This window comes from Entelurus aequoreus, linkage group LG13 (genome assembly GCF_033978785.1).
Source record: "Entelurus aequoreus isolate RoL-2023_Sb linkage group LG13, RoL_Eaeq_v1.1, whole genome shotgun sequence".
In the NCBI taxonomy this organism is placed as follows: Eukaryota; Metazoa; Chordata; class Actinopteri; order Syngnathiformes; family Syngnathidae; genus Entelurus; species Entelurus aequoreus.
Window position 1 is genome coordinate 37,053,711 of NC_084743.1, and position 22,614 is coordinate 37,076,324.

At 46.4% G+C, this 22,614-nt stretch overlaps 1 protein-coding gene across 2 annotated transcripts; it reads left to right on the forward strand.

Annotated features, from left to right (window-relative positions):
• Nucleotides 1–2,901: 2,901 nt before the first annotated feature.
• Nucleotides 2,902–20,561, forward strand: LOC133663375 (gastrula zinc finger protein XlCGF57.1-like). Of its 2 annotated transcripts, none has more exons than XM_062067798.1 (3): nucleotides 2,902–3,010; nucleotides 3,105–3,180; nucleotides 18,398–20,560. In XM_062067798.1, exon 3 carries the CDS (start codon nucleotides 18,448–18,450, stop codon nucleotides 20,092–20,094), a length of 1,647 nt encoding a protein of 548 aa, XP_061923782.1. In that variant the 5' UTR covers nucleotides 2,902–3,010; nucleotides 3,105–3,180; nucleotides 18,398–18,447; the 3' UTR covers nucleotides 20,095–20,560. The 2 variants fall into 2 exon arrangements, with proteins under 2 accessions (XP_061923782.1, XP_061923783.1); XM_062067799.1 differs by having other exon boundaries at nucleotides 2,910–3,010; nucleotides 3,105–3,143; nucleotides 18,398–20,561.
• The last annotated feature ends 2,053 nt before the right edge of the window (nucleotides 20,562–22,614 follow it).

A 22,614-nucleotide genomic window follows, 5' to 3' on the forward strand; every position in this document is an offset into this window, starting at 1 on the left:
GCAATTGCGCAGTGCTCAAGCGTCCTCCGCGCACACCGTGCGCCGCACACCGTGCGCCGCACACCGTGCGCCGCACAGCCAATATATGCCGCGCACCAAATCAAACCCATCTGAATTCTAAACAAATTAAACACATTTATTCTGTGTAATTTTGAAATGCAACTTTGAGTGACAGTGACAACAAGCGGCCCTAATGGTGTTCGTCAACAACACGCATTGCGCCGCTTCCTAATAAACACAGTTTGGCGTGCAGGCGTCAGTGCGATACAGTTCATGAGCGGTCACGTGACCAGACAGCTCATGAGCGGTAACGTGACCAAAACAGCTCGTGTTCGGTCACGTGACTTTCTAAAAGCGATACGCGCACCGACACAGGGTATCGTTCTATGAGCTCGACGCATGCGCCGATGCATCGGTGTTGCCGGACCCATCACTAGCGGAAGGCCCCCGGGCCGGATGGTGTCTCCCCCTCCACTCTCAGACACTGTGCGGACCAGCTGGCTCCTGTCTTCACTGACATTTTTAACACCTCTCTGGAGCTATGCCGCGTGCCGTCCTGCTTTAAGACCTCGACCATTGTCCCTGTCCCCAAGAAAGCACGGATCCCAGGACTAAATGACTACAGGCCGGTCGCGCTGACGTCTGTGGTCATGAAGTCCTTTGAGCGCTTGGTCCTGCCCCACCTCAAGGACATCACCGCCCCCCTCCTGGACCCACTGCAGTTCGCCTACAGAGCCAACAGGTCTGTGGATGATGCAGTGAAGCTGGCCCTCCACTTCATCCTGGAGCATCTGGACTCCCCAGGAACCTACGCTAGGATCCAGTTTGTGGACTTCAGCTCTGCCTTCAACACCATCCTCCCTGGACTGCTACGAGACAAGCTCTACCAGCTCAGCGTGCCCGACTCCCTCTGCAGTTGGATTAATGACTTCCTGACAGACCGAAGACAGCACGTACGGCTGGGGAAGATTGTCTCGGACAGTCGAACCACAAACACTGGTACTCCTCAGGGCTGTGTACTCTCCCCCTGGCTCTTCTCCCTGTATACAAACTGCTGCACCTCCAGTCACCAATCCGTAAAACTGCTCAAGTTTGCGGATGACACCACCCTCATCGGGCTCATCTCGAATGGCGATGAGTCCGCCTACAGGAGAGAGGTGGGCCGGCTGACGTCCTGGTGCAGCCTCAACAACCTGGAGCTGAACGCCCAGAAAACAGTGGAGATGATCATGGACTTCAGGAAAGTCACAGCCCCACCATCCCCCCTCACCCTGATTGACTCTCCCACCCCCGTCCCCATTGTGGACTCCTTCCGTTTCTTGGGCACCATCATCACCCAGGACCTCAAGTGGGAGCTGACCATCAGCTCCCTCATCAAGAAGGCCCAGCAGAGGATGTACTTCCTGCGGCAGCTGAGGAAACTTAAGGTGCCGACCGAGATGTTGGTGCAGTTTTACTCAGCCATCATAGAGTCCATCCTGACCTCCTCCATCACAGTGTGGTTCCCCGGCGCCACAGTCCAGGATAAGAATAGACTGCAGCGCATCGTTCGTGCTGCTGAGAAGGTGATTGGCTGCAAGCTCCCATCCCTCCAGGACTTGTTCTCCTCCAGGACCAGGAGGCGTGTGGGTCGGATCACAGCTGACTCTTCTCACCCTGGACACACGCTATTCTCCCCTCTCCCCTCAGGCAGGAGACTACGCTCCATCCAGACCCACACCTCCCGCTTCTGAACAGTTTTTTCCCCCTCGGCCATCAGGCAAATGAACAATACTCCTAACAGCAGCTCCTTGAATTCCTTGAATTCCTTCTAAGTCTATCTGATAGCTCATTTACAGCTCTTTTTATTACCAAATATGTGTTATATGTTTTTATGTCGCACGTTTGCACCAAGAACAATTCCTAGTTTGTGAACCTGTTCTCAAACAATGGCAATAAAACTATTCTGATTCTGATATTTTTCTAAAAGAAGGGGGATGATATATTCTTATAGGTAATACGATCTCCGGTCACACATTTGACCCATCACCCTTGATCACCCCCTGGGAGGTGAGGGGAGCAGTGGCCAGCAGCAGTGGCCGCGCCCTGGAATCATTTTTGGTGATTTATTCCCCAATTCCAACCCTTGATGCTGAGTGCCAAGCAGGGAGGTAATGGGTCCCATTTTTATAGTCTTTGGTATGACTCGGCCGGGGTTTGAACTCACAACCTACCGATCTCAGGGCGGACACTCTAACCACTAGGCAACTGAGTATTCCCACGAGTCGTGAATAAAAGTACAGTTAGCAGCACGTCATGTGTTGGCTCAACTTATTTCCACAATACGAAACAAGACACCCATCTACCACCAATGTGATCTGTTTTTATTTACTTACTGAGATATATTTACATCTTTTTCCATTACTTTACTTTCTTCCATAATGGAAGTAAACTATCCTTCAATTTTCTACTGCTTGATCCCTCTCGAGCATATCCCAAACTAAATTTAAAAAATCCTAACCTGCATGTCTACGATGAGCCTAAGCTAGTAGGGGCAAACTGTCAGACTATTGTCAGGGTGTCAGTAACGACGACAACGGAATTAATTTTTCATAGGTTGAAAGATAATTCCCATTTCATATATTCGCTCTCAAGTTTAATGGACTATGCTCTTGTGGTTATATGGATTTACATACAACAAAATCTCACTGTGAGATTTTTTTTTCTTCTAAAAAATACATTGTTATTTACGCTGTAAACAAAGTAAACTGCATGAAAACGTGAAGAAATGAGAAAGTCATAATTTATTTTCAATATACAACACATTGTACTGTAAAGTGGCCCCTGCAAAGATGGCCGACACGTAGGCACGTTGCATACATTAACTGCGCCTGCGCGGTAACGTGTCTTTTTGTAGGACAGCTATGGTCTACGTCACCTCCTGTCGTCACGTCTTGCTATTGCTATTTCCGTGTTGCTGTGCTAATCATATCGATCGATGAGGAAAGGTGTAATCTATTCCAGTCACTGGGTAAGAGACAACATAGTTATTGAATATATGTTTACGCATTCCGGATGATATTTGGCTATCGACAATCGCTATATGTGTTGTGTTTAAATTGTAGAACAACGTCCGTGCTGAACATTTCCACCGAGCTGGCGAGGTGAGACGCCATACAACTCACATACATTGACTCGACGGTGAGTGAAAATACTTATCAGCAGCTGATATTTATCTTTATTTGGTGTTATTAATTGCGTGTATTTTATATTGTGGTGGCAAAGGCTATTATCTCCTCCAGCCTTATTGTTACTGATACAAGGAGTGACGTCATAGTGCAATCTTGACCATAGCACGAGGAACTTGTGATAATATTTTATCTAAATGAATGTGGTATTTACTCTGTGCGATTTGCAAAAATATTACGTTTTTGAAAATGGTTATTAAAGTGTTGCACGTTGTGTAGCATGTAGGCCGCACAGTCAAGAACTGGGTTCAAATCTCTGTTTATAATACTGTAAAGTAACACATTCATCATCATCATAATTTCTTTTTCTTCATTTCATGAAAATGCATGTATACAAGCCACGTACAGTTCACACTTTCATTGTGTTTTTGTTTCTTATACATTTCCATGATCAGAAAGGAGCAAATGGAAGAATAATATTCTTATATTTATCTGCCCCCTTTTTTTACACATTATTTTACATGACTTTATCACTGTTCCCTCCACCAACACCAGAACTCCAACATACTTTTAATTTTCATTTAAGCATTTTCACAATGACACGTCCAATCAAAATCAAGAATTAATCCATCCATCCATTTTCTACCGCTTGTCCCTTTTGGGGTCAGTTTGATATAATGCCAGTTGTCTCTTTTTGTAACTTTTTAAGTTCAAAACTATTCTTACAACTTTAAGTCTTTCTTTAGGGAATTCCATGCTTTCACACCAGCAACAGACAAGCACATTTGTTTCAAATTTGTTCGCGCTCCTGGATGTTTAAAGTCATACGGTCTTCTGTGATTCTCATCTTCAGACGTGAACACAAATAACTTTTGTAAGTCCTTTGGAATAACTTTATTTCTAGCTTTGAACATCACTAATAGAGTATGCAATTCTGCAAAGTCATTTAGTTTTAATAATCCTGACCTAATGAAGAGTGCATTTGTGTGGTCTCTATATCCTACTTTAAAAATAATACAAATTGCTCTTTTCTGTAAAAGAAATAAAGGTATTATGTTGCTGTGATATGTATTTCCCCATATTTATACACAGTAATTTAAATAAGGTAGAATAATTGCGCAATATAACATTCTCATTGTATTATACGGGGAACTGTATTTAACCTTGTTTGAAAATAAATAAGCTTTTAGATAACTTATTTTTCACATGCAATATATGATCTTTCCATGTCAACTTTTTTTATCTAGGATGACCCATGACACATTGAAGCCCATTGATTGATTGATTTTTGATTGAAACTTTTATTAATAGATTGCACAGTACAGTACATAGTCCGTACAATTAACCACTAAATGGTAACACCCGAATACGTTTTTCAACTTGTTTAAGTCGGGGACCACGTAAATCAATTCATGGTACAAATATATACTATCATCATAATACAGTCATCACACAAGTTAATCATCAGAGTTTATACATTGAATTATTTACATTATTTACAATCCGGGGGGTGGGATGAGGAGGGTTTGGTTGATATCAGCACTTCAGTCATCAACAATTGCATCATCAGAGAAATGGACATTGAAACAGTGTAGGTCAGACTTGGTAGGATATGTACAGCGAGCAGAGAACATATTGAGTTCAGATAGCATAAGAACAAGTATATACATTAGAAATACATTTGATTATTTACATTTGGTTATTTACAATCCGGGGAGGTGGGATGTGGAGGGCGGAGGGTGTTAGTCAAGGGTTGAAGTTGCCTGGAGGTGTTGTTTTAGTGTGGTTTTGAAGGAGGATATAAATGCACTTTCTTTTACACCTGTTGGGAGTGCATTCCATATTGATGTGGTATAGAAGGAGAATGAGTTAAGACCTTTATTAGATCGGAATCTGGGTTTAACGTGGTTTGTTTCTATCTATCCATCCATCCTCTACCACTTGTCCCTCTCGGGTTCGTGTTTGTTATTGGTGCACACAAACTTACTGTTTCCTTTAACCACTTTTGATTGGCCAGTAGGCCAAGGAAATACAAGCAAAATCCTCAGCCTCTTGCAGATAGATTATAGGTTGTATTCAGTCACATGACTGTTGAATGGAAGCAAAATAAAGTGGTGGTCCATCAAACCAACATGGCTACTGTGCAGCAAACAGTATGCAAACTATCTTACTATGCAAGGGATCTAGTTCTTACCGTTAAAAGCAGATACCAGTAAAAAAAAAAAATCTAACTTTGCAATCAAATTGATCTTTATACGTTATAAAGAGCTGCCACCTTACCGTGGTAGAGGAGTTTGCGTGTCTCAATGATCCTAGGAGCTATGTTGTCCGGGGGCTTCCATTCCCCCTGGTAGGGTCTCCCAAGACAAACAGGTCCTAGGTGAGGAATCAGACAAAGAGCAGCTCGAAGACTTCTATGGAAATACAAGAACCGAGACTCAGATTTCCCTCGCCCGGACGTGGGTCACCGGGGCCCCCCTCTGGAGCCAGGCCCGGAGTTGGGGCACGACGGCGAGCGCCTGGTGGCCGGGCCTGTCCCCATGGGGCCCGGCCGGGCACAGCCCGAAGAGGCAACGTGGGTCCCCCCTCCAATGGGCTCACCACCCATAGCAGGGGCCATAGAGGTTGGGTGCAATGTGAGCTGGGCGGCAGCCGAAGGCAGGGCACTTGGCGGTCCGATCCTCGGCTACAGAAGCTAGCTCTTGGGACGTGGAACGTCACTTAGCTGGGGGGGAAGGAGCCTGAGCTAGTGCGCGAGGTGGAGAAGTTCCGGCTAGACATAGTCGGACTCACTTCGACGCACAGCAAGGGCTCTGGAACCAGTTCTCTCGAGAGGGGATGGACTCTCTTCCACTCTGGCGTTGCCGGCAGTGAGAGGCGACGGGCTGGGGTGGCAATTCTTGTTGCCCCCCGGCTCAGAACCTGCATGTTGGAGTTCAACCCAGTGGACGAGAGGGTAGCTTCCCTCCGCCTTCGGGTGGGGGGAAGGGTCCTGACTGTTGTTTGCGCTTACGGGGCAAACAGCAGCTCAGAGTACCCACCCTTTTTGGATTCACTCGAGTGAGTACTTGAGGGTGCTCCCCCGGGTGATTCCCTCGTTCTACTGGGGGACTTCAACGCTCATATTGGCAACGACAGTGAAACCTGGAGAGGCGTGATTGGTAAGAATGGCCGCCCAGATCTGAACCCGAGTGGTGTGTTGTTATTGGACTTTTGTGCCCGTCACGGATTGTCCATAACGAACACCATGTTCAAGCATAAGGGTGTCCATATGTGCACTTGGCACCAGGACACCCTGGGCCGCAGTTCCATGATCGACTTTGTAGTTGTGTCATCAGATTTGCGGCCTCATGTTTTGGACACTCGGGTGAAGAGAGGGGCGGAGCTTTCTACCGATCACCACCTGGTGGTGAGTTGGCTGCGATGGTGGGGGAGGATGCCGGACAGACCTGGCAGGCCCAAACGCATTGTGAGGGTTTGCTGGGAACGTCTGGCAGAGTCTCCTGTCAGAGAGAGTTTCAATTCCCACCTCCGGAAGAACTTTGAACATGTCACGAGGGAGGTGCTGGACATTGAGTCCGAGTGGACCATGTTTCGCACCTCTATTGTCGAGGCGGATGATTGGAGCTGTGGCTGCAAAGTAGTTGGTGCCTGTCGTGGCGGTAATCCTAGAACCCGTTGGTGGACACCGGCGGTGAGGGATGCCGTCAAGCTGAAGAAGGAGTCCTATCGGGTTCTTTTGGCTCAAAGGACTCATGAGGCAGCGGACAGGTACCGACAGGCCAAGCGGTGTGCGGCTTCAGCGGTCGCAGAGGCAAAAACTCGGACATGGGAGGAGTTCGGGGAAGCCATGGAAAACGACTTCCGGACGGCTTCAAAGCGATTCTGGACCACCATCCGCCGCCTCAGGAAGGGGAAGCATTGCACTATCAACACCGTGTATGGTGAGGATGGTGTTCTGCTGACCTCGACTGCGGATGTTGTGGATCGGTGGAGGGAATACTTCGAAGACCTCCTCAATCCCACCAACACGTCTTCCTATGAGGAAGCAGTGCCTGGGGAATCTGTGGTGGGCTCTCCTATTTCTGGGGCTGAGGTTGCTGAGGTAGTTAAAAAGCTCCTCGGTGGCAGGGCCCCGGGGGTGGATTAGATCCGCCCGGAGTTCCTTAAGGCTCTGGATGCTGTGGGGCTGTCTTGGTTGACAAGACTCTGCAGCATCGCGTTGACATCGGGGGCGGTACCTCTGGATTGGCAGACCGGGGTGGTGGTTCCTCTCTTTAAAAAGGGGAACCGGAGGGTGTGTTCTAACTATCGGGGGATCACACTCCTCAGCCTTCCCGGTAAGGTCTATTCAGGTGTACTGGAGAGGAGGCTACGCCGGATAGTTGAACCTCGGATTCAGGAGGAACAGTGTGGTTTTCGTCCTGGTCGTGGAACTGTGGACCAGCTCTATACTCTCGGCAGGGTCCTTGAGGGTGCATGGGAGTTTGCCCAACCAGTCTACATGTGCTTTGTGGACTTGGAAAAGGCATTCGACCGTGTCCCTCGGGAAGTCCTGTGGGGAGTGCTCAGAGAGTATGGGGTATCGGACTGTCTGATTGTGGCGGTCCGCTCCCTGTATGATCAGTGTCAGAGCTTGGTCCGCATTGCCGGCAGTAAGTCGGACACGTTTCCAGTGAGGGTTGGACTCCGCCAAGGCTGCCCTTTGTCACCGATTCTGTTCATAACTTTTATGGACAGAATTTCTAGGCGCAGTCAAGGCGTTGAGGGGATCCGGTTTGGTGGCTGCGGGATTAGGTCTCTGCTTTTTGCAGATGATGTGGTCCTGATGGCTTCATCTGGCCAGGATCTTCAGCTCTCACTGGATCGGTTCGCAGCTGAGTGTGAAGCGACTGGGATGAGAATCAGCACCTCCATGTCCGAGTCCATGGTTCTCGCCCGGAAAAGGTTGGAGTGCCATCTCCGGGTTGGGGAGGAGATCTTGCCCCAAGTGGAGGAGTTCAAGTACCTCGGAGTCTTGTTCACGAGTGAGGGAAGAGTGGATCGTGAGATCAACAGGCGGATCGGTGCGGCGTCTTCAGTAATGCGGGCGCTGTATCGGTCCGTTGTGGTGAAGAAGGAGCTGAGCCGCAAGGCAAAGCTCTCAATTTACCGGTCGATCTACGTTCCCATCCTCACCTATGGTCATGAGCTTTGGGTTATGACCGAAAGGACAAGATCACGGGTACAAGCGGCCGAAATTAGTTTCCTCCGCCGGGTGGCGGGTCTCTCCCTTAGAGATAGGGTGAGAAGCTCTGTCATCCGGGAGGAGCTCAAAGTAAAGCCACTGCTCCTCCACATCGAGAGGAGCCAGATGAGGTGGTTCGGGCATCTGGTCAGGATGCCACCCGAACGCCTCCCTACGGAGGTGTTTAGGGCACGTCCGACCGGTAGGAGGCCACGGGGAAGACCCAGGACACGTTGGGAAGACTATGTCTCCCGGCTGGCCTGGGAACGCCTCGGGATCCCCCGGGAAGAGCTAGACGAAGTGGCTGGGGAGAGGGAAGTCTGGGCTTCCCTGCTTAGGCTGCTGCCCCTGCGACCCGACCTCGGATAAGCGGAAGAAGATGGATGGATGGATGGACGTTATAAAAAAAGATTAGTCTAGTGATCTCAAGGGATTATTCGTTCGGTCGCATTCTCTTAGACACGTCGAACTATCTAGTGCTCCAGACGTCATTCTACACGTAAAAACGGATGAAAACTTGGAAAAGCATGGAGGCCTACAATTTCTTTGTGTATGGCTCCCAGATAAATCATGCATTGTTTTTGCTCGTGTAAGGTTGCATTTCATGATTTAACTTTTCGTCTTGCAAGGACGTGTCCTTGTAAACAAACTGCTAGCAGCACTCGATAGCACTGTGTCACTGTTTTTCATTTTCACATTATGTTAAGCACTCATTAATATAACTGGTGACGCCACTGAAGATCTGGTTGGTTGTGCAAGAAAACGGGGTCTTGGCTCCAGAGGTGCCGCCTCCGTCTGCGCGCTACGTCTTTGCGGTGCTGGGGTCGGTCTTTCGGCCGATCTTGGGGTCACCTCCCGGTGGACCGCCAGGTGGTCCTCAGCCAGGGTCACTGCGGTCATCAGGTCCCACGGACGGTGGTAACGGACCCACGCTGCGGTTCTGGTTGGGAGCGCATCCACAAACTGTTCAAGGAGGATGAGCTCGAACATTCGGCTGTCAGACTCCTGGGGTTGGATCCACCGGGTTGCCACGTCTCGGAGCTGCTGCGCTAGCGCAAACGGGCGGTCTTCGGGACCCAGCCGCATGGTGCAGAACCGGCGTTCCAATATTGCGCGGCGCAGGCTGGGGATGTGCACCCGGGCAGGCGCCGGTTCTCTAAGCACCGCCAGCTGCGCCTCCCCGCCAGGAGCGGCAGCAGCTTCACACCCCACTCCTCGTCTGGCCGGTCACATGCTGCTGCCGTGGCTTCGAAGATGTCGAGGAATGCTTGCGGGTCTTCAGCCTCCGCCATGCGCTGCATGGAGGTAGTCGTCCCCGCCTTCGCAGAGCCTCCCGTCCGGCTCACCAGCGCTTGCAGAATTTGGGTCTGCTGGCGGCCCGTCTCCATCTGCTGCTGGGTCGCTGCTGACACCTCTGCCAGGACACTTCCGAGCGCCTCCAGGGGGTTGGGGCCGACATCTCTCCTTGGTCCTTGCTTCTTTGGGCGCCAACTGTGACACGCACTGTGTCGCGGGGTTCTTCAGGACCGACAGAACACGACCAAGCCTGGTTGCCAGGTTACAGAGTTCGTTTTATTTTCTTTCAAAGGCTCTTCTGCTTCCACACTTCTCCTGTTCCTGCCTTTCGGCTCTCCCTTTCCCCCCCCCTCTCACGGTTACCAACGCTGCTAATAAAGAGACAGGTGATTAGCTAACTCGTTTCAGCTGAGGTATCCACTCACCTGTCATCTGCTTCACAGCCGGCTACTGCACATGCTCTGCCCGCAGGTGACGCGTGGACCACGCCCCTTCCACACTCACATTTTCCTCCTTTTTATTTAGACTCGCCCAGTTGCTTTACAAAACACTAATAGCAAACATGTGTTTCAACCACCTCGAAACAAAATAACATTTCCAATAATATCAAGATAAGACTTAAATGGGAAATCCATCATCCATCCATTTTCTACCGCTTGTCGAAGGTCGCGGGGGTGCTGCAGCCTATCTCAACTGCATTCGGGCGGAAGTCGGGGTACACCCTGGACAAAACAGATAGACAGACAATATTCACGCTCACATTTAAATAGAAAATACTAATATTATTAGTATATTAAACAAACCTTTAATGAAATAAATAGTGCACACTTGTGCATTCTTTGACTCCCTTCTACTGGAGACTTACATTTGAGAGCCACTTTTTTTGTCATCATATCACAAAATCTTGGCATCTTGCACCCTTCTTGATTATCTCTTGAAGAACTCTGAAGAAATGTTTATCTTTTTTGCGATTTGAGAAGTTACATCAGCCTGAAACAACGCAAGCATTGGGCCTTTTTCTTCCAGAAAACAAAATGCTGCCCAGAACACTTTGACAACAGACGCTCGCTTAGCCACCATTTCGTGGCTTGCATATTTCTTGAGCCGGACACGATGTCAGTGGAATACAACCTATTGTGGTAATTAATACTTCAATGCACCGCCCGCGACCCCAAAAGAGACAAGCGGTAGAAAATGGATGGATGGATGGATGGACGTCTATTCATAATAATCCGATTAATCTACTAATTGTTTAGATCAGACGTGGGCAAAATACGGCATGCAAACCGAATATGGTCCGTTAAGCTTTTCAAAGTGGCCCGCTGACCGTTTACAAATTATTTTTGTAAAGACCTTTAACATCAAAACTATGAATGTGCAGTGCCATTTGGGTGTCAGGAACAGACGCAGAAGCAGATTTGTACAACAAAGTTCTGCAGAAAAGTGATATTTCAGATTGTGTTCTTTACCCTTTGCGTTCATATTTTTCTGTGTTTGTTGCATTTTGCTTGATTGTAAAAGGTGTCAATCGGGGATGTGGTCTGGGAAGTAAAAGATGAGCGATTATTTGTATGTTCTTAATATTCAGTGTTTTAACGTTCATAGGTAATATTGTAAATCTCAATTTTTTTATCATGATGTACTTTGTGAATGTCGCATTCAGTAATATTACATATTTTTTTTAGGTTTGTCTGTTATTTTTAGCATTCTATCAGATATTATTATCTCCTCTCTGAGCTGCCACCTTAACGTGGTAGAGGTGTTTGCGTGTCCCAATGATCCTAGGAGCTATGTTGTCCGGGGGCTTCTATGCCCCCTAGTAGGGTCTCCCAAGACAAACTGGTCCTAGGTGAGTGATCAGACAAAGAGCAGCTCGAAGACCTCTATAAAGAACACAAACAAAGGACCCAGATTTCCCTCGCCCGGACGCAGGTCACCGGGACCCCCCTCTGGAGCCAGGCCCGGAGTTGGGGCACGATGGCGAGCGCCTGGTGGCCGGGCCTGTCCCCATGGGGCACGGCCGGGCACAGCCCGAAGAGGCAACGTGGGTCCCCCCTCCAATGGGCTCACCACCCATAGCAGGGGCCATAGAGGTCGGGTGCAGTGTGAGCTGGGCAGCAGCCGAAGGCAGGGCACTTGGCGGTCCGATCCTCGGCTACATAAGCTAGCTCTTTGGACGTGGAATGTCACCTCGCTGGGGGGGAAGGAGCCTGAGCTAGTGCGTGAGGTGGAGAAGTTGAGGCTAGATATAGTCGGACTCACTTTGACGCACAGCAAGGGCTCTGGAACCAGTTCTCTTGAGAGGGGCTGGACTCTCTTCCACTCTGGCGTTGCCAGCAGTGAGAGGCGACGGGCTGGGGTAGCAATTCTTGTTGCCCCCCGGCTCAAAGCCTGCACGTTGGAGTTCAACCCAGTGGACGAGAGGGTAGCTTCCCTCCGCCTTCGGGTGGGGGGATGGGTCCTGATTGTGGTTTGCGCTTACGCACCAAACGGCAGCTCAGAGTACCCACCCTTTTTGGATTCACTCGAGGGAGTACTGGAGAGTGCTCCCCCGGGTGATTCCCTCGTTCTACTGTGGGACTTCAACGCTCATGTTGGCAACGACAGTGAAACCTGGAGAGGCGTGATTGGTAAGAATGGCCGCCCGGATCTGAACCCGAGTGGTGTTTTGTTATTGGACTTTTGTGCTCGTCACAGATTGTCCATAGCAGACACCATGTTCAAACATAAGGGTGTCCATAAGTGCACTTGGCACCAGGACACTCGTTGGCCGCAGTTCCATCATCGACTTTGTAGTTGTGTCATCGGATTTGTGGTCTCATGTTTTGGACACTCGGGTGAAGAGAGGGGCGGAGCTTTCTATCGATCACCACCTGGTGGTGAGTTGGCTGCGATGTTGGGGGAGGATGCCAGACAGACCTGGCAGGCCCAAACGCATTGTGAGGGTTTGCTGGGAACGCCTGGCAGAGTCTCCTGTCAGAAAGAGTTTCAATTCCCACCTCCGGAAGAACTTTCAACTTGTCACAAGGGAGGTGCTGGACATTGAGTCCTAGTGGACGATGTTCCATACCTCTATTGTCGAGGCAAACGATTGGAGCTGTGGCCGCAAGGTGGTTGGTGCCTGTCATGGCGGTAATCCTAGAACCCGCTGGTGGACACCAGCGGTGAGGGATGCCGTCAAGCTGAAGAAAGAGTCCTATCGGGTTCTTTTGGCTCATAGGACTCCTGAGGCAGCGGACAGGTACCGACAGGCCAAGCGGTGTGCGGCTTCAGCGGTCGCAAAGGCAAAAACTCTGACATGGGGGGAGTTCGGAGAAGCCATGGAAAACGACTTCCGGACGGCTTCGAAGCGATTCCAGACCACCATCCGCCGCCTCAGGAAGGGGAAGCAGTGCAATGTCAACACCGTGTATGGTGGGGATGGTGTTCTGCTGACCTCGACTGCGGATGTTGTGTATCGGTGGAGGGAATACTTCGAAGACCTCCTCAATCCTACCAGCACATCTTCCTATGAGGAAGCAGTGCCTGGGGAATCTGTGGTGGGCTGAGGTTGCCGAGGTAGTTAAAAAGCTCCTCGGTGGCAAGGCCCCGGGGGTGGATGAGACCCGCCCGGAGTTCCTTAAGGCTCTGGATGCTGTGGGACTGTCTTGGTTGACAAGACTCTGCAACATCGCGTGGACATCGGGGGCGGTACCTCTGGATTGGCAGACCGGGGTGGTGGTTCCTCTCTATAAGAAGGGGAACCGTAGGGTGTGTTCCAACTATCGTGGGATCACACTCATCAGCCTTCCCGGTAAGGTCTATTCAGGTGTACTGGAGAGGAGGCTACGCCGGATAGTCGAACCCCGGATTCAGGAGGAACAGTGTGGTTTTCGTCCTGGTCGTGGAACTGTGAACCAGCTCTATACTCTCGGCAGGGTCCTTGAGGGTGCATGGGAGTTTGCACAACCAGTCTACATGTGCTTTGTGAACTTGGAGAAGGCATTTGACCGTGTACCCCGGGAAGTCCTGTGGAGAGTGCTCAGAGAGTATGGGGTAATGGACTGTGTTATTGTGGCGGTCCGCTCCCTGTATAATCAGTGTCAGAGCTTGGTCCGCATTGCTGGCAGTAAGTCGGACTCGTTTCCAGTGAGGATTGGACTCCGCCAAGGCTGCCCTTTGTCACCGATTCTGTTCATAACTTTTATGGACATAATTTCTAGGCGCAGTCAGGGCGTTGAGGGTATCTGGTTTGGTGGCTGCAGGATTAGGTCTCTGCTATTTGCAGATGATGTGGTCCTGATGGCTTCATCTGGCCAAGATCTTCAGCTCTCACTGGATCGGTTCGCAGCCGAGTGTGAAGCGACTGGGATGGGAATCAGCACCTCCAAGTCCGAGTATATGGTTCTCACTAGGGTTGGGTATCGAGTATCGAGTATCGATTGGAACCGGGACTAACTTTCCGATTCTCCCGGAATCGTTCAAAAGTATAAATTTCTATTCCTATTTTCGATGCTGTCACGCCAATTTAGTCCGCCGACCGGAAAAAAATATGTCCGCCGAACCGGAAGAAGAAGCGCTGAACACCAACGAAGAAGCGCCCACCGCCAGAAGTGTTAGCATAGCCGAGCGAGTCAGTCAAGTTCAAGCATGGATAGCGGGCGTCGGCGGTCGAAAGTGTGGCTTTACTTTACAAAAAAAAAATGAAATAACCGCGAAATAACAGAGCTCCATGTCCATCAAGAAACGAGTGGAGAGAGAGCTGCAGATGTACCAGGACGTTCCACCGATACTTATGTCTGACGACCCTGCTGCATGGTGGTGGTCCGGTGGAACCAACAAAAGACTTATCCTTTGCTGTCAGATCTAGCTTTCTCCTATTTATGCGTTCAAGCTTCTTCCACACCCAGCGAACGTGTATTTTCCACAGCAGGAGACACTATCTGTCCAGAACGCTCATGCATCCTGCCTGAGAAGGCGGATATGGTCATTTTCCTAAACAAGAACTGTCTCTGATTTTATACTGTACCTGCTGCTAATCTGGACTGGGTTTTGCAAGTTGTTTCTTATTGTTTATTTGCTTTTCTGCACCAGGTTAGCCCATCAGTGGGAGCACGGTAACATTTTTAAGTACCTGCAGCATCATACACTTGTGTGTGTAAATGTGTTTTCATGAGGTTTCCTGCAGCATCATACACTTATGTGTTAATGTGTTTTGATGAGGTTTTCAAAAATAAAGCACTCTTGAGGAAAGTGTACCCCTGGGAAAAAGTATTCATAATTTATAATATTTATATTCAAGTTCATAGATTTGATATTTATATTCTAGTTGAAAACCGCCCTGTGAGGAATTTATAGTAAAGTTCATAAAAAGTTAATAGAATTAAAATTGATGGAGAATGTCAGACTATTTCATTCAGAAAGACTGTAGGTTAGCTAGCTCATTTAAAATATCCTAAACTTTTTTTGGACCCTGCCTCTTAAAATAATCGGAATCGAGAATCGTCAGGAATCGGAATCGAAACAAAGAATCGGAATCGTTCGAATTCAAACGATACCCAACCCTAGTTCTCACCCGGAAAAGGTTGGAGTGCCATCTCCGGGTTGGGGAGGAGATCTTGCCCCAAGTGGAGGAGTTCAAGTACCTCGGAGTCTTGTTCACGAGTGAGGAAAGAGTGGATCGTGAGATCGACAGGCGGATCGGTGCGGTGTCTTCAGTAATGCGGACGCTGTATCGATCCGTTGTGGTGAAGAAGGAGCTGAGCCGGAAGGCAAAGCTCTCAATTTACCGGTCGATCTACGTTCCCATCCTCACCTATGGTCATGAGCTTTGGGTCATGACCGAAAGGACAAGATCACGGGTACAAGCGGCCGAAATGAGTTTCCTCCGCCGGGTGGCAGGGCTCTCCCTTAGAGATAGGGTGAGAAGCTCTGTTATCCGGGAGGAGCTCAAAGTAAAGCCGCTACTCCTCCACATCGAGAGGAGCCAGATGAGGTGGTTCGGGCATCTGGTCAGGATGCCACCCGAACGCCTCCCTAGGGAGGTGTTTCGGGCACGTCCAACCGGTAGGAGGCCACGGGGAAGACCCAGGACACGTTGGGAAGACTATGTCTCTCGGCTGGCCTGGGAACGCCTCGAGATCCCCCGGGAGGAGCTGGACGAAGTAGCTGGGGAGAGGGAAGTCTGGGCTTCCCTGCTTAGGCTGCTGCCCCCGACCCGACCTCGGATAAGCAGAAGAAGATGAATGGATTGATATTATTGTGTGTTTTTGTACCATTGTGCCTAAAAAAAAGGGACCAAAGAAAAACAATTTTCCATACTTATCTGATACCACAATAAGATACAAATAAAAACTGAATCCATGTACTTTTAAATTCACTGCTTTATTGAAGTGTTTCAAAAGGCCCTTATCCACCGCAGGAATTTTTTCAGGAACTTTCCCACTTACAGGTAAATAAAGTTCCTCCTGTATTTCCAACAAAAACTACCCAGGTATATTTAGTTCTTCAGGAACCTTTCGGAGTTCCTCTTAGGTGGCACTTTTTGAAGCTACCCTCAAACTTTGTGGGGGCGAGCTGTGCGGTCGAACGCTGATTAGTTGAACACCGTTGGAGGCATTCCTAAAACTTATTTTTGAAACACATGACCGCCATTGCGGAGACTTGTTAATTTCTTATTTCTCGTGTATTTTTATTACAACAAACTTAACAAAGAGAAAGAAGAGCGAAAGGAGCTTTCGACTTGCAGCAACTTTTGTGAGGCATCTTTGTGCTGAAGAACACTGATCAAAGGAACTATCTTGCAGTGTTTTTAGTCAGCCGTAGTCTCTAAACTGTATCTATGCAGTTCAATGTTGTTTATAATTTTTACAAACTTAATTTTGATACGAGAAGCTACGAGAAGTGGATGGACTTTTATCAAACGTATTTATCGGACTTGAAGCAATGACCACTGCTGCTTACGACACCGATTTTGTTGGATAAATGTGAAATAAAGGAGGCAGTACACGAATGTAACAACGGTAAATGACATAAATTATTTACTATTTACTTCATTACATGTTGTAAAAGTTCCATTTGTGTAGTTATTAGCCTCAACCCTAGCGAACAGAATGCTAATGCTAACAAGCTAACGCTAAAGCCGATGTGTTTGTGTTGTTGGTGTGAGATAAACACAGACATTAATTATGTATGTATTGTTATTTACAGCTGAAATGGATCACATGGAACCGCCTGACACACATTAATTGAACATTGCGGACAAAAGCCTAACTTTTTAGGAACAATTTGGTAAACTTAATTTTTTTTAAATCATATCGTTTTTATTATTTTTATTATTGCTTTGTATTTAATTTACTTACTTTTTAGTAATAGAACTATGACCTAAGTCACCAGCCTATTTGTATAAATTACCCTGAACTGTGAAATGCGGTGGAAACACAAACCACACACCTATAGTTAAAAAAAACTAAAGGTTCCAGGAACCAAAAGTTCTGGAAAATGGCCTATTGTTCAAGCTAAAACACAAATTATAGGAATTTGTAGCACAATTCAGTCATTTCACTTGCATTAGTTTGCGCTACGTGGGTGCTAATATTTGTCATCAAGTCAAGCAGCTGTGTGCGCGTCTATGTATCTATATGTGCACAACATGGGAGCTAGTTAACTACATTACCTTTGAACTTATTGTGTAGGTCTGTATTATTGTTATTTAAATGTTTACATAAGTTTGAAGCGCAGGTGGTCAGTGTTTTAAAGCACTGCTTGCACCGTAACGCTTCTGTGTTCAAAGCGTCACCTCGATTGATGGTTTTGAAGCCCAAATACCTCCATATTGCACTTCACGCACCCTCTTTATTAACCTGTATAATTGCCTTTATTTGCCAGTTTTCCTTTCTTCGCTGTTTCTTGCTTGTGTGCACACTGAGTGTGTGCGCGCTGACACACTCCACATGCTCCTCGGCTCAGCAACGTCACTGCAGCACGGCAGCATGCGGATGAAAAAAAACAGCCGGTATTTTGAACAAATTACATATTGTTATGAACATATCTGTTACTACGTTATATATAGACTTGCAGTGTGTTTATAAAACGTTGCTGTGGGGTTTTGAATTCTTATATACAAGTGAAATACAAGGGTAAATCATTTGGAAACTCCTCAAAGGCACAAAACATGAAGCAATCGTGATGGAAATAAACATTTACAAAGTTCACAATTTTACATAAGGTAGCACAACAGAAAATGAAGTATATATGTCTTTACTTTCACAAATAAATACTTACAGACAATGCTTTTGAAGGGGCAAAAGCACAAAGCTTACAAGAAGTTGAAAAATGCCGCTTTCAGCAGACATCTGACTGAGAAACTGATTTCAACTTGGCTACCAGGCTCTTTGATGTCAATTTCTAGGATGACCGCTTAGCTCTTTGATGTCAGCGTGCATGTAAAAAAAAGAATAAACAAAATGTACCTTTACAAAATAAAGGGCAGAACAATAACAATCCCTAAGCGGTTGTCATTTTAACAGGAGTTTGACGGGGAACTTTTTTTCTGTGGGATAGTACAGGAGTATAATTTCTCCCCTTGTCACCCCATAAAGTGAACGTCAACGTGGTGATTTGTGAAATCCTCTTTGACATTGACAGAATGTATGCTGGTGCAGGACAATGTCTCATGTAACTAAGCAAAACTTTCTAAAGTATGTCTTTGTCTTCTTGTGTCCTGCAGACGTCAGGGAAGAAAATCTTCCTCCTGAGCAGCAGGAGTGGACCTCCAACATGAAGCAGGAGGAGCTACAGCTCCCTCAGATTAAAGAGGAAGAAGAGGAGCCACAGAACCCCTACTTTGAAGAGGTGGAGCCACAGTCCCCCCATATTAAAGAAGAAAAGGATGAACCACGGCCCCTCCATATCAAAAAGGAAGAGGAGGAACACAGCATCAGTCAGGAGGGAGAGCATATTGAAAGGTTGCGGGAGTTCCGGTTGATTGGTGACATTGTGAAGAGTGAGGGTGATGAGATCAAAGTTGAAAGTGTGAAGAGAGAGGTGGAGCCTTCAAGCAGCAGCTCAACTCGACACATGACAACAGAAGCTCATGGAGACCACTGTGGAGGATCACAAGCAGATAACCTCTTAATTCCACTTTCAGAGAGTGAGGACACAACATCACACTCTTCTGACACTGATGATGAAGACTATCAAGCGGGTATGACACGTGACACTGACAACACACATTTTAAATGCTCTCGTTGTGACAAAACTTTTAAATACCATAGCCTACTGAAAACACACATGAGAATACACACTGGAGAGAAACCATACAAGTGCTCAGTTTGTGGTAAAAGTTTTTCCCAGAAGGTAAGTTTGACCAAACACATGAAAATACACACTGGTGAGAAACCTTTCATGTGCACTGTTTGTGGTAGAAGTTTCACTCTGAAAGGAAATCTGAAAACACACACCAAAATACACACCGGAGATAAACTTTTTACCTGTTCAGTTTGTGGTAAAAGTTTCACTCAGAGTGGAACTTTGACAAAACACATGAAAGTACACACCGGAGAGAAACCTTTTTCATGTTCAAGCTGCAATGAAAGCTTTTGTGACAGAACAAATCTTGGAAGGCACATGAGAATACACACTGGTGAAAGACCATTCAAATGCACTGTGTGTGGTAAAGGTTTCACTCATCAAGGAAATTTGACACAACACACAAGAATCCACACTAGAGAGAAACTGTTTATCTGTTCAGTGTGTGGTATAAGTTTTGTACAACAATCCCATCTGAAAAAACACATGACAATACACACCGGAGAGAAACCATTCATATGCTCAGTTTGCGGTAGAAGTTTTGCTCAGAAAGGATCTTTAACAAAACACATGAGAATACACACTGGAGAGAAACCTTTTTCATGTTCCAGCTGCAACAAAAGCTTTTCTGACAGATCAAGTTTTGTAAGACACACAATAATACACACTGGTGAGAAACCTTTCATGTGCTCAGTTTGTGGTCGAAGATTCTATTACAAAGGAAATTTGACAACACATTTTAAAATACACACTATAGAGAAACGGTGTGTAAAACCTTTTTCATGTTCAAGCTGTAACAAAAGCTTCAATAAACAAAGAAATCTTGTAAAACACGAGAGAATACACACTGGTGAGAAACGTATTTTCTGTTCAAGCTGCCAAAAAAGCTTTTGTGACAGAAAAAGCCTTGCGACTCACATGAGAACGCACTCTGGTGACAGACCATTTGTGTGCTCAGTTTGTGGTAAAAGTTTCACTCAGAAAGGAAATTTGAAAACACACACTAAAATACACACTAAAGAGAAAATGCTTACCTGTTCTCTGTGTGGTGAAGGTTTTGAACAAAAAGTAGAATTTAAAAAACACATGAGAACACACAGTGAGAGAACTTGTTGAGTTGAAGTGTGTGTTAAAGATTCTCTGATACATGCCAGGGTAAAAGTCAGTAGTGTGCTGAGGTTTATTCCGGAAAGCAGGTTAAGTAAAACCTCTGAGATTAGGGAAATTTAGGGTTTTTTATTCGAAAAAAGAGAGGTTAGTTGATGTCAGTTACCATGGTAACGAACTCTACCTAACCTGTTCACTGGCAGGTTTTCTTGAACAAACCCTGTTTTTGATGAACATGAAGCAAACAATCAGAAATAGTTCAAACAAATAATTATTGACAGTTTATGTAGGTAGAGGATTTTCAGGCCATGGCTAGTTATATACACTATCGTTGTATACAAATATCTGATTAGCCAATTTAAAAAAAATACTGGATTTTAGGTACTTTAAAGGCCTACTGAAATGATTTTTTTTTAATTTAAACGGGGATAGCAGATCCATTTTATGTGTCATACTTGATCATTTTGCGATATTGCCATATTTTTGCTGAAAGGATTTAGTATAGAACAACGACGATAAAGTTCGCAACTTTTGGTCGCTGATAAAAAAAAGCCTTGCCTATACCGGAAGTAGCGTGACGTCACAGGAGGAAGGATTCCTCACAATTCCCCGTTGTTTACAATGGAGCGAGAGAGATTCGGACCGAGAAAGCGACGATTACCCCATTAATTTGAGCGAGGATGAAAGATTTGTGGATGAGGAACGTTAGAGTGAAGAACTAGAGAGGCAGTGCAGGGTGTATCTTTTTTCGCTCTGACCGTAACTTAGGTACAAGGTCTCATTGGATTCCACACACTCTCCTTTTTCTATTGTGTATCACGGATTTGTATTTTAAACCACCTCGGATACTATATCCTCTTGAAAATGAGAGTCGAGAACGCGAAATGGACATTCACAGTGACTTTTATCTCCACGACAATACATCAGCGAAGCTCTTTAGCTACTGAGCTAACGTGATAGCATCTGGCTCAAATGCAAATAGAAACAAAATAAATAAATCCCTGACTGGAAGGATAGACAGAAGATCAACAATACTATTAAACCATGGAAATGTAACTACACGGTTAATAATTCTCAGCCTGGCAAAGCTTAACAATGCTGTTGCGAACGAAGCTGAAGCTAACTTAGCAACTTAGCAACCGGACCTCACAGAGCTATGATAAAAACATTAGCGCTCCACCTACGCCAGCCAGCCCTCATCTGCTCATCAAAACCCGTACTCACCTGCGTTCCAGCGATCGACGGCGCGACGAAGGACTTCACCCGATCACAGATGCGGTTGGCGGCTAGCATCGGCTAGGCGTCTGCTATCCAAGTAAGTACTCCTTGTTGTGTTGCTACAGCCAGCCGCTAATACACCGATCCCACCTACAACTTTCTTCTTTGCAATCTCCATTGTTCATTAAACAAATTGCAAAAGATTCACCAACACAGATGTCCAGAATACTGTGGAATTGTTCGATGAAAACAGAGCAGTTTGTATGGTGACACATTGGGTACGAATACTTCCGTTGCCGTTGTGACGTCACACGCATACGCATCATACATAGACGTTTCCAACCGGAAGTTTAGCGGGAAATTTAAAATTGCACTTTATAACTTAACCCGGCCGTATTGGCATGTGTTGCAATGTTAAGATTTCATCATTGATATATAAACTATCAGACTGCGTGGTCGGTAGTAGTGGGTTTCAGTAGGCCTTTAAAGGCCTACTGAAATGATTTTTTTTTATTTAAACGGGAATAGCAGATCCATTCTATGTCATACTTGATCATTTTGCGATATTGCCATATTTTTGCTGAAATGATTTAGTAGAGAAAATCAACGATAAAGTTCGCAACTTTTGCTCGCTGATAAAAAAAGCCTTGCCTGTACCGGAAGTAGCGTGACGTCACAAGCGGTAGTGCTGCTCACAATTCCCGTTGTTTACAATGGAGTGAGAGAGATTCGGACCGAGAAAGTGACGATTACCCCATTAATTTGAGCGAGGATGAAAGATTCGTAGATGAGGAACGTTACAGTGAAGGACTTGAAAGGCAGTGATGGACGTATCTTTTTTCGCTCTGACCGTAACTTAGGTACAAGCTGGCTCATTGGATTCCACACTCTCTCCTTTTTCTATTGTGTATCACAGATTTGTATTTTAAACCATTTTAGATACTATATCCTCTTGAAAATGAGAGTCGAGAACGCGAAATGGACATTCACAGTGACTGAACATGTAAATACACGATTAATAATTCAGCTTTGCGAAGCTAAAAAAATAGAAGTTAACCTAGCTACGTAGCCAACTTGATAGCAGCAGTCTCAAATGCAGATAGAAACTAAATTTAAAAAAAAACCTGACTGGATGGATAGACAGAAGATCAATAATACTATTAAACCATGAACATGTAAATACACGATTAATAATATTCCGCTTGGCGAAGCTAAAAAACAGAAGCTAACCTAGCAACATAGCCAACGCGATAGCGCCAGTCTCAAATGCAGATAGAAACTACATTTAAAAAAAACCCTGACTGGATGGAT